The 12246-nt window shown below is 39.3% G+C and overlaps 1 protein-coding gene across 4 annotated transcripts in view; it reads right to left on the reverse strand.

The window, feature by feature from the left end:
* The window catches only part of NR5A2 (nuclear receptor subfamily 5 group A member 2), a 125302-nt gene that overhangs the window by 29247 nt on the left and 83809 nt on the right, over nt 1-12246 (reverse strand). For all 4 annotated transcript variants that reach the window (XM_006135394.4, XM_075936680.1, XM_075936681.1 and 1 more), the window contains one exon: nt 10752-10899. In XM_006135394.4, the coding sequence (XP_006135456.1) occupies nt 10752-10899 (148 nt within the window). The remainder of the gene's footprint in view (nt 1-10751; nt 10900-12246) is intronic.

Raw genomic sequence — 12246 nt, forward strand, 5'->3', positions numbered from 1 at the left:
AACCAGAAAATGGAATGGTACCTTCTAATTCCTTTTGAAGAGTTTATTATCCATGACTGACATCCAGAGCTGAGGTGAATTATAAAGGATTAAAACCCAAAATAATTGGTCCTCATCATAATGTATTGACCCCCGCCCCAAATCTGTTCATTTTACTCCTTAATGTACTTCTTCAGAAACACTGAACAGAATAGATTTAGAAAGTCTTTGAAAAAAGGTCAACAAACATTAGCCTTCTCTTTTCTTTCTGAGCTGTTGGTACAGTGTTTGAAAACCTGCATTTAATGCTGTCAGCACGGCGAATAAGTGTTATCCAAGAAGCAAAGAGTAGTCTTGCATGGTCAACCTAGTTTATCAAAATCATCACTCCACACATCATCATTTAGCATCTGTAACAACTTCAGGAATCAGGACTCATTTTCTATTATTAGGCTTTTGTTACTGGTTATGATGGATGAAGTAAAAGGAAGACAGCTTGATTTCTTTCCTTATATTGAATTTAGAAGAGCCAGAGTAGCAAAGGAATATGGTTTTGATATAAGGTAGCAAAGGAAAGTCATGCATGTCACTTTGTGCTGTACAGTATATGAAATGACAGTGTTCAGGTGTGGAAAGTGACCTTTGAAAGGATGAATTTCCAAATGGTTCCACAGTTTTAACCACCCGATTTCCACTGACATGAAAATGTAGGACAATATTATACATGATTTATAAGGGAAAAGACTTCCTCCACCCTCAATAAAGGTTTTTTAATCAGAGGTTTAGGCTTTTTTTTATGGAGTCTGTCATAAGGCAGTCCTGTCAGAGAGCCCTCCTGTGACAGGCTGCAGCATGGCAGGCATATTTGCCTTAGTTTCCCCTTTCAGAATTCACAGTAACTCTGTGTAAGCTGTCTAGACTTACTTTACACTGAGAACCCTGTCACTGCCACAGTGCCACTAAATATTTTAAAGTATGGTAGTTTTCTTATGATATTTTCAGTTATATAGCCTCTTTCATCCAAGGACCTCATTATTGCTTACAAAGTTGGATCAATATCATTGCCATTTTACAGATAAGATGACTGAGTCATCATTTGAGTGATTGTTTAAAGCCAAAATGTGAATTTATGATGGTCAGGAATAGAAAACAATTCTCCATCCCTTGGTAAAATCCTTCATAACATGAGTTAATCCTAAATGTGTACAATCCAAAGCAACCAGAGTAAAAGAAATAGAAAATAAACAAAAGTTATATGTGAAATATCTTTTTCTGAGCTGGAAACTGACAGTCTGGCCAAACTATTCATGACAGAGAAAACAGCAGAGGACTCAGCAGACACTCAACCTCCTACAATATTCTCCTATGACTCTACCAGCTAGTGGTCATACAATTAACCCTGACATAACAATGACATAACACAGGATATACAACAGTAAACAACTCCATGCATACACACAAATGTGTCAGAGAACCCCACCAAATAATTCTTCCATCAAGCTCATAACTTCTATTTAAATAATAGATTATCTTTTAGCAACATATCCAGTCATGATTTAAAAACTTCAAGTGACAGAGAAGCTACCATGATTAACTACCATCACTGTTAAAATTTGCACTTCCTTATTATGGCCTGCCTAAGAAATATTTATTAGCTAGCTCGCCAGTGTCAATTAGGGCTTGATCCCAGGATGTAACTTCAGTTTCGTCACATTAACAAATACCTGCAGGACTAAAACTTTAGCTTCATTGAGCTAGGTCCTTAGAATTATTCACCTTGCGTTCAGATAAAGGTGTCTCCTTGCTTGTGCAAGTTATTATTAGTTTACATTCCCTATTCTTTACTCCCAGCCTACCTTGGTCATTTCCAAAAGTCACCTACACCTATGCTAAATACTGTCAGTGAAGTAAACAACATTATTAAGCTAACAAGCATCATACGGGATAAATATATTGTCAAACTGCTGTTCGGAAAAATATACTTAAATACATGGGGTTTTTAGGCTATTTTAGCTGGCTGCGAGCTCGCAATGAATGAAATTCACTCCTTCCCTTGATATAAATACATATTGATTAGGTTTAAACTCTGAACTTCAAAATGAGTTATATCTGCCCATTGCTCAACTGCTTTGTTTACCAGAAAGAAAGAAAACCCCAACACCTATTATACTGCATTTAATTAAGACAAGCATCAGCTTTATGTACAATTATTTGCTTCTGCCAAATCTCTATGGTGTAAATATTGAACAGTCACATCTCCTGAATGCTAATCAATCCTCTCTGAATTCCAAATGATTACATAAATTTAAGGAAATGTTTACTTGCCAGTATTATCCTCAGATGCATACATTAGACAGACATTAGGATCAAGATATGTGCATCTATTTGACAAGTGTATAGTAATTTTTCTAAATTAGAATATCATATGTGGAAAGTTAAAAGCTGTGGCTGCATGCTAATAACCCTGAGAACCCCAGGATATTCCTTCTGCTTATCTGAGTTCACTAGATACAATTTTTCTAATGCAGCACTTGGGTAACAGTATATGATGAATACATTACAAAGACATTCACTGAGTATCACTAAAACCCATCACAATATTAGGCCAGTTACAAAAAGACATATTTTATAAGCTGCCAAAGGTAAAACAATCAATCTGGAGTGACCATGAGGCTCATTCTGAATAAGATTAAATTAAACCCTAAGTACTGTCTGTTACTTTCAATAAGAATCATGAATATTTAAGGCTACAATTCTCCCTTTGCATGCAGGTATGCAGACAGCTCGTATTGAACTCAGAGCTCTGCATTTGCTTCTGGAGTCAGAGTTTGTCCCACAGTACACAGATTGTGCCTCTCTGGGCTGGCACCCTCAGGACCAAGTTGGCCAGACCAGAAGTGGTCATTTATTACAACTGCCTGCGGGGCTCTGCTCCAGTAGTAGCAGAGGGATCGAGAGAAGGCTGATGGGGTCTTTGGGGGAGAGGCAGGGTGGCTGCAGGGCCTCCGGGCCCATGAGCTCCATTGTCACCAGGCTGCAATCCCAGCCTCCACAGATGGCCACGGGGCTGCGCTCCTGGCTCCCACCATGTAGCATTTGCCTTGAGCTCTTTATATGCTATAAAAATGCAAAGTATTAGTAGTATTATCTGTGAGCCTCACAGCAGCCCTGGAAAGTTAAAAAACAGAGGTTTCTATTTTATAAAAGGTGAAACAGAGGCACAGAAAGTCTCAAGTAACTTGAACTGGAAATGAAACTTCTGGGAATAGCTTTGTTTGGCCTAATCCTTCCTCCTATTGTTTTATGTTCCCAAATTTAGTGAACTGAGCCTTTAACAAACCCAGTAACAGCGTATCACTAACTAATGTCTGTCTAGCTCTCTGATTTTCTCTTCTGTTCCCTCCTCAGCCCCCCAGTACCTTGCTTAAGACATATGCTCACTGGCCCTTAGTTCCCATCTTGTACTCACCAGATCTGTGCATCCAGAAGTCTTGTAACTCCACCACAAATAGTCAGTATGCTGCTTCCAGACATGTTCCTCACCCAAGAAGAGCTAACTAACCACGTAATAAATAAACCCCCAGTAAAAAAATGTGGAACTGACAAGATACATGTGGCCCATAAAGCTTTAGCTGCGTGCTTTTCCTTAGCTTTTGCCAGTTTAGATTGTAAGCTCTTTGGGGCAGGGAACCATTTCTTGTCTGTCAATCACCCAGCACCCCGTTGGTGCTATATACATACATAATAGTGAAAATGAATACTAAAATGCCCTTCCAGTTCAGGCTGCTGCTGAGTTCTTTGAACTAACTGAAAAATGCTGCTGCACAGATTTCTCTATGTGCTTTCCAAGAAGCAAATGATGTAGCACAATAATGAGAGCTATCCTCTCCCATCTGTGCTCTAGTACTATAGAGTCTATAGAGACACAAGTACAGGTTCCTTTGCTAATATCACTCATATCTGGCAAAAAAGGGGTCAAGCCTAAATGACAATATAACATCCAGAGAGAATGAATCACAATGGTCTGCCTTTGTGACGCTGTATTCTGTTTGAAAACTAAGGCTTTCTTTGTTTTGTTTAATAGCCCATTGTTTGCCATACATAATGATTAAATGTTTACCGTTTCTACAAGTCCCTGTTGCCTCATGTTAAGTGAGATGCAAGATCAATAGTTGCTCTGCAATTATTTGCCCATTGATAAAGCCTTCATTTCTTAAATGATGTACATTTATCTGTGTTCTGACAGTGATGAAAGCAGTACCAGCCAGTTGCTGACTATTCTAGCATTAAGCTAGGCAGGCAGACAAGTGACTGGACATGGGTCAAATGATGTCTAACTTTCTTCCTATTGGCATTTCACTTTACAAACTGTTCTGATGGAAGCGTTGACAAATCCGTGCTGAGTTCTAATGATGAAAGCTAGCAGGACTAATAGGAAGTTTTGATAAAGGGAAAACAATGGCCGGATTCCAGTGTAAATGACTTGACTCTCAAAATACTGGACCACAATAAATAAAAGGCCTATTGCACCTGAAAAATGAAGATGATAGAAAGTATCCTAATGAAAGATATTCCTGGTTGTTAAAATGTTCTTCTCTAATTAGTCATTTAGTTGATGGAAAATTAATCTGAACTCTTCTGTTTTGTAGGAATGGGACCTAATTTAGAGCTAACGTCCGAAATCCTGGCTTCATAGAAGTCAGAGGCAAAATTAATATTGGCTTCAAGGGAGGGAGGATGTCACCTAAATATGCTGTGCTTATCTGCTTATGCTTTGGGTTTGCAGAATTTTAGTATTAGTTAGCGAAGTGGCAAATTGGCTATGCTGTTTTGCTGCTAAAATGCACTTTTCTGTTAATGTGTGAATGTGAGGGGGAGTATTTTGACTTTGTTGGATTTGTAAATAATTCATATATTTGTAGCTTTGTTTATATTAACTGTTATTATTAAGCAATCTGTGCTAGTATTTTAATTATTTTAGAAGTTTAATTTTGTTGGGTGAATTGATACCTGTTTCAATGAGTGCTGATTATTTTATTTAGATAGAGAGCCAAAAGTAGAATAAGCAGTTAGTACCCGTGGCTACTTTGTTTACTAGGTCCAGAGTTTGGAGATGGAATATGTGTGCATGGGATGTTAATACATTAGGGACTTGATCAAGTATGATACTGCACTATATGTAATACATGCTGAGCACTCAAGAGTCATTGATTTCAAGGGGAACTGAAAGCTCTGAACACTTTGATGAATCAGGATCTGTATGTAGACATATTCTGTGGAATTACAGATTAGGATTTTAAAGACTGTACAGTATTTTGTACCATTTTGATGCATCTTGCACTTCAGTTCCCTGTAAAATGAAATCAAGTGGGATCTGGTTATTGAATATAGGTGTTAGGAATTCCAGACCATATTTTGCTACCCTTTATGAAAATGCCATAAAGAGATTAATAAAAATAATTTAGGTTTTGAACTATCCTATAGAGAATTATACTTCTGTTGTAGAATTCTATTGAATGTTTCTAAAATCCCATAGGAAGGATTCCATTCCTTGTTAAATTCTATAAATGTTGAAGGTAATTCAACAGAATTCTGTTTAATCCTCATAAAATTCCATGGCATTTTTTAAATAAAAGGCTCACTGAGAATGATCCTGCTCCCACTGAAGTCAATGATAAAACTCCCATTGATGTTAATGAGAGCAAAATCAGTCCCGTGAAGAGCACAGGAAAAAGTGGGACTGTTACATTTCGTCAATGTCTGGAATCATTTCTCTCTGTGTGTGTGGGGTGGTATTAAATAGGTAACAATTTAGTTATATTTTGGTGAGACTTGATCTAGTTGTGGTAGAGAATGGGTGTTGCTGAGAGTGCTGATTGATTTCAGTCTAATTTATTTTAGCGGTAGGTAACTTCTTTTGATATCTATGGGATCACATTCTCTTTCCTGAAAGGAGACGCTGTTTCCAGATAACTGGGCTAGCTGATTCTCTCCTGATTTGCTCTGCTTGCGAGTTAGACTATGTCTATATGTTATGATCAAAGGTGTAATCAAAGAAGAACTGGGCTTGGAGTGGAGTCTTCTGTAATAAGAGAAGAAACAATGGGGTGGAGGGAAGAGGCACCTGAAATGAATGCCAAAGAGGGCACAGGGGAATGACAAGGAGAATCTGAGTAACTCTCTCCATTTTCTAGTTTCTAGCTAACTTTGGGATTGGCTGGACTTTGGGACTACAACACAAATCCTCTTATGGAAGCTTCAACATCCTTTTATCATCTTTGGAGTCAATCAAAAACATTTTTCTGCACAAGCCCTCTGGACCTCTTCACTAGTAGATATTAACAGCCCTCTTGAATTTTACACCTAGACCAGTGGTTCTCAAACTATGGGGCAGGCCTCTAGAAGAGGTGTAGGAATGAGTCAAGGGAGGGGCCAGATTATATATAATCTGAGAGAGAGAGAGAGAGAGAGTGAGAGAGTGTAGAGCTCTGTCTGTTAGCCCTGGATGGCTAGGCTGTGGCCCATTTAGAAGGGCCACACACACCTGGGAGGTGGGGGTAATGCAATAGCCAGAGCCCTGCCATCTAGACTTGGGCTCTCCTTCCTGCCCTCTCCCTAATCCTTCTCTGGGAGCAGCTCCGTTCCTCCTTCGCCGTCTCCTCCATTCCCTCACCTGAAGGCAATGGATCAGCCCAGGATTGCAACAGCACAGAAGTAACAGTGGCAAAGAGGTGCTAAGTCAGTGTGTGAAAAATCACTTTTCACATTACCTCACTTCTGTGCTCCTGCTGCCACAGTGCTGCCTTCAGAGCTGGGTGTACAGCCAGCAGCCATGGGTCTCCACTTTGCCTCCAGAGCTGGGTGGCAATATATGTATATATGTGTACACAGGAAGTGTCAATGATGAAAAATACAAGGAAAGGGGCCCTGGTAAAATAAGTATGAGAACCACTAATTTAGCCTGGACACTTTATTTAATTTAACTTTGCCTTGAAATAATATTGTGGATGCTCTGGGATCTTATGAGTTTCTGAAGAAGATTTACTATTATGTATTTGTACATCACTTGGCTCAGTCCTGGTCCCCAGTCCTTCTCTCAGGCCTGTAAACCAACACCCAGTGGCCCTCTTTAAGCCCAGGCCCTGAGTACAGGGTGGGGCAGACAAACAAATTACAGCTCACAGTATAGGTAGGCCCAGGCCCTGGTTCAGGGCAGGGCAGACAAACAGATGTAGTTCACATTTTACATAAGCCCAAGCCCTGGTGCAAGGTGGGCAGGCAAATAAACAGTAGATTTCTGGCAGGAGAAGGGGAGACTGACACCCAGTGTGTGGGGAGGCGGAAGGGACGCAGGCCCTCCTTATTCCACCGTGTCCCAGCCCAGGGCCCTAGCAGTGGCAAGCTTGGCCGCTACTGGAGTCAGCAGGGATCTGGCCCGCAACATGTTGACTCACTACAGGAAAATGAGATCAGCCTGACTGGTGTTGGCTTCCCCAGGCCACTTCCTAACACCATCTTGGCATCTACCTTGCTCCATGGTTGCAGCAGGTTGTTGGGGTCATCAGAGTCTGTACACTCCAGCAGGTTTACAAGGGTCTCCTCTTCTATGTGGGGGCCCCAGGGTCCAGGCAAGTCCTGAGCCTCAGCAAAGTCATCAGTGGCCTCCCTGCTCAGGAGCTTAGGGCAAGCCTCTGCCTCCTCCAGCGGCTGGGGCCTTACTGAGCTCCTGGGCTGGGCTTTTATACTATTTGTCCCGCCTCTTGATTTCTGGGGAGTTAAAGGGGCAGCACTGGGCTCGGCCCACCTGGGCACAGAGAGAGGTTCTTCCCCCTCTGCGTCAGTGAGCAGCTACCCCTGCTCACTACAGTATTTTGTTACAAAATGTTATTATTAGTTTATATTAGTATATAGTATTATAGTTTATAACTATATGACTTATTGACTCTGAGTTACCATTGAAAAGCTTTGTGGAAGAAATGTATTTTTAGTAGGACTGAAATGAGAATAACTATGTATAAGTAGCTAATTTGATTAGTATTTGTAACATTAACATCCTTAAACGTTAAAAAGATAGTTACTGAGTGCTTTGTAATTGTGATAAGAAGCATACTTTCAAAAGAATTCAGCTGCCATTTTGACATCAAAATAACTTTCCAGATTTTCAAAAACATTGTTTGAAAATCCAGCCAATAGAGCCTGCTTCTGCTAAAGTAAATGGAAAACTCTAGTAACTTCAGTAAGGACATGATTTGGCTCAGTCAGGCCTGCTGATGGGTGGGGGGAAGAGGGAGAAAGGAAAAGAAAGGAGGAATTCAACATCTAGTTTCAAATATTGGGCCAAATTCAATCATGCAGTAAGTAGGAGCCATTCCATTGAAGTCATTTATGTTGCACTTGGCTGTGCTGGGCCTGCATTTGGCCTTGTGGGTTCACTTGTTTTCAGATGCACTGGACCTGTCTCGAATACACCATTTTAACATTGAATTCCTTTGACTGCAGTGGAGTTGGCTGTTAGTGCAAGGGAGAGGAGAATCAGATCCTCTGTCTCTGCAAAGGGCTGGGCACTGTAGCACAATGCTGGGTACTCTCCACTCCTTTGATGTCAAGCCCATCGCCTTGCAGAATTAGGCCAACAGCCAAAATAGAAAGGCAGGGAGAATAATAATTCTGAAGTGAATGGAAAGTACTTGAAGAGTTGATGATAGGGATCAGACATAAAGATCACCTCAAGTAAATGTGTTTTCCAAATCTGTTTCATTTATTCAGCTAATTTAAAATACCACTGAAGTGAGATGAATTTCTCTAAATATTTTATCAGGGAAAAGCTATAAGTCTTCTCATACATTTCTAGAACACTGATGCAAAAAAGACTGCAAAAATATACTGTACCAGAACTAAGGAAGCAAATACTTCTCTTTATACCAGGTTCATTCATAAGACAATACTACTCCTGCCAAGAAAGGTCTGCTTTCTTTCCCTGAGCTGAACATATGGGAAGAAACAGATCTCCAAATGTAGACTGTTAGGCTACGTCTACATAGTAGTGTTAAGTCAGAATAACTCATGTTATTCTGAAATAACATAGTCCGTGTCTACACAACAAGCAGTTATTTTGACATAATGTCAAAATAATGTCAAGCTGGAAGACTTCTTACTCCGACTCCTGTAACCCTCATTTTACGAGGAAGAAGAGGGCTCTTTCTCAGACTTCTTGCTGTGTGGGCAGCACCAAAAGCCAACATAAGGTATTTCAACTTAAGCTATGCAATTGACATAGCTCAAGTTGCATAGCTTATTTCGGCTTTAGTCCTGCTGTGTAAACCTGCCCTTAGTGTGTGTTGGTCAGTAGATAAATTATACTTCATCTGTTCTTGGGGTTGAGAATGTACAAGCCTTGCAATCATCCAATAGGCCTGCCAATGCTGTCATCTTCAGATTTTATTTAATACCATTTCTGGCTAGGTTATTTCACTACACATCCTATATCATAAATTATTCTTTCTTCTTTAAGATGCCCATATTTAAAATGAGTTTCCTTCACAGACACTCTGGCTTTCAATGAATGCTGTACGGCAAGTCTAAGAATACAAGGCACTACGAGGCAATTTTGAACCTTAGGATGTAGCTCTCAGATTTATGTTGCTGCCCGGTCATTTCACTGTTGCAGTTTATTTATAGGTCTGCTGAAATAATTCTTTAATTTTAAAGTTTAATTCCTTTGCACAAGAGCTTGTAATTAAAATTAAAGAAAAAATGTCAGTAAATTTCAACACTACTGTATTTGTTTTTATTACATTTGGTGTAGACTAGCATATTCTATTTGGACAAAATGCCTTTCGATATAAATGCGATTTTTGTCTGTGGAGGGATGGCTGGAGCAGGCCCTGTTTATACTTTTCAAGTCTCCCCCTTTTGCTGTCTGCTAGCATATAATAAATTCACTTGGCAAAACTTTATTTGTTGGCTTTATTAAATCAACAAAATGCAAACCTAAAACAGAAGACAGGCAGAAAAATCTGGTCTCTTGAAATCAATAAGAATCCATCTCCCTAATCCCCTTTTTATTCCTAGCAATAGTGATTTTTCTCGACTGATTTATTGGGAGCACTGATTTAACGAATATGTCTTTCCATTCTGGGTATCTTTTCCACTCTAAGACCTTTCTACTAGTACAAAATAATCTTCTCTTTAACGTGTATTTCCTGGATAGATCTTCCATAAAATATCTATCATTTATTTTTATTTTAATAGTGCCTTTCATTGTGCTTTTAAAATATTAGTAACTTTGTTGATTTATGTGTTGCAATAGTGACACTAAAATGCTAACAAGATTGCGTGTATTTACCATGTATGGTCTTCCAAAATACATGTATACGACAACCTTACTACTTCTCCAGTTCTTACAGAGTTGGTTTATAGAATTCAACACAAACCTTCTTTAGAATTTAGTCAAGAACTATATCCCTTATTTAAAATTTTATAGGATATTAAAGTAGATGTTGTGCATGTTGAAAGCTCATCATATCCTATTAAATCCCATAGAATCATTTCCACAGAACACTACTTTGTAAATCCCTCTTACATTCTATAGCATTTCCCCAAAAGTGATAATTCACAAATAATTCCCAGTTTAATGTGAATATCATAAAATATGTTTTAAAACCTTACTTCATTTTACGGCAAAAAAATTTTTTTTAAAAAGCTTAGAGCCGAAGTGTTCTAATTAAAAGAGATTAATATTAAATGATTCATAAATAATAGGTTTTACCTACCTAAACTAAAGAGCACCAGGAATTTGAGACACACAAACTCTCGTAGATCAAACTGCAGGGAACGAAGCTTTGCTACTAACTCCTGTGCGTGGCTCATAAGGTTGTTGAGGGTGGCTCCGGCTTGAGATGCTATTACTGAATAATCCACCTGTAAAAGAAGATCACATTTCTGTCTGATTATCATTGCCAGGTATCATGTCCAGTTGGAGATTCTCAAGAAATCTTATGCAGGTGAAATATCTCAGGGATGTAAAACATTATACTTTAATCTCAAAATAATTATGAAACCAAATCAGGAGGATTTTGTTTAGAAACCTACTTATGCACAGTATTTATGTACTTTTCAGATGCTATTGGTATAAAACAAGTGAGTATATGCTTTGTAGCAACATTTTAGAGTACTGGTTTGTACTAAATTAAAAGACAAAATATTTTTTATATGACCACTGCATATCAAAACTGTCCCCCTATCTGTTGTATCCAGTTGTTGACACTCACTCTCTACCTAGATTGTACTTGTAAGACCTTCACACAGGGCCCATCTTTTCATAGTGTGTGTGTACAGTGCATGGCTGATCCCTAAACAGGAACACTTTGTGCCATTACCTACTGGACCGTGAAAATAGTTGGATTCTAGGAGCTGAAATCCTGGTCCCATTAACGTCAATGGTAATTTTGCCATTGACTTTAATGGGAGCCAAGCTTTCACAATAAGACTTTGAGGATCAAAAAGATAACTGTACTTAAAATATAAAGAGTCATCTCTGGCCTTCATTTATACCTCCCGTGATTTCAGTTGTACTGCTCAGATGTAATGACAGACTCTGCCCCTGCCTTTCTGTTCTGCAGTTGAGGCCTGTACTTTTTAAAAGGGATTTGCAATAGAAAGCACTTTGAAAGCTATGTTTGAGAAGAGCTCTATAGGAGATAATTAGTATTATGATTTGTTGTGAGATGAAATCCTCCCTCCACTTTAAACAGCATTTCTCTGTAACTAGGCTGACTTAATGAAATTTACTCATTGACGAGGTCTTGTACAAGGCTGTTTGTACTAAGGAAACACTGCGGTACCCTTGCTTGGTGGGCACTAGTAGAGGAGCCTCACAGGGTGATCTCTGCACCTGTTGTATACCAAAGAGGTGGACTCCATGTGTGCTCTGAGTACACTGACCCAAAGGGGAGTATTGCATGTGTTTGAGAAGAGCAGTGTAGCCTCTGTCAACTCTCATAAATGGAACAGTTTGGGACAGTGGTCTCTCTTCCAGCCCATAAACTGTAGTCAGTAGAAAGTCCCAAGTCTATGGGAGGGATTTCTATCCCTATCAACCCCTGTCAATCCAATGAAGTCCCATGTGCTACAGTGACTTCTAATGGACTTTAATTCCTCTCAGAAGAGTGAAGCAACAGAAGTAGCCTCATCTTCAATACATCATTTGACTGCTGCAATGACTGTAGTAAATTTCTCTATATAAGGAGGAAAGCGGGACTACTTTGG

The sequence above is a fragment of the Pelodiscus sinensis genome, chromosome 9 (assembly GCF_049634645.1).
Source record: "Pelodiscus sinensis isolate JC-2024 chromosome 9, ASM4963464v1, whole genome shotgun sequence".
Taxonomy (NCBI): Eukaryota; Metazoa; Chordata; order Testudines; family Trionychidae; genus Pelodiscus; species Pelodiscus sinensis.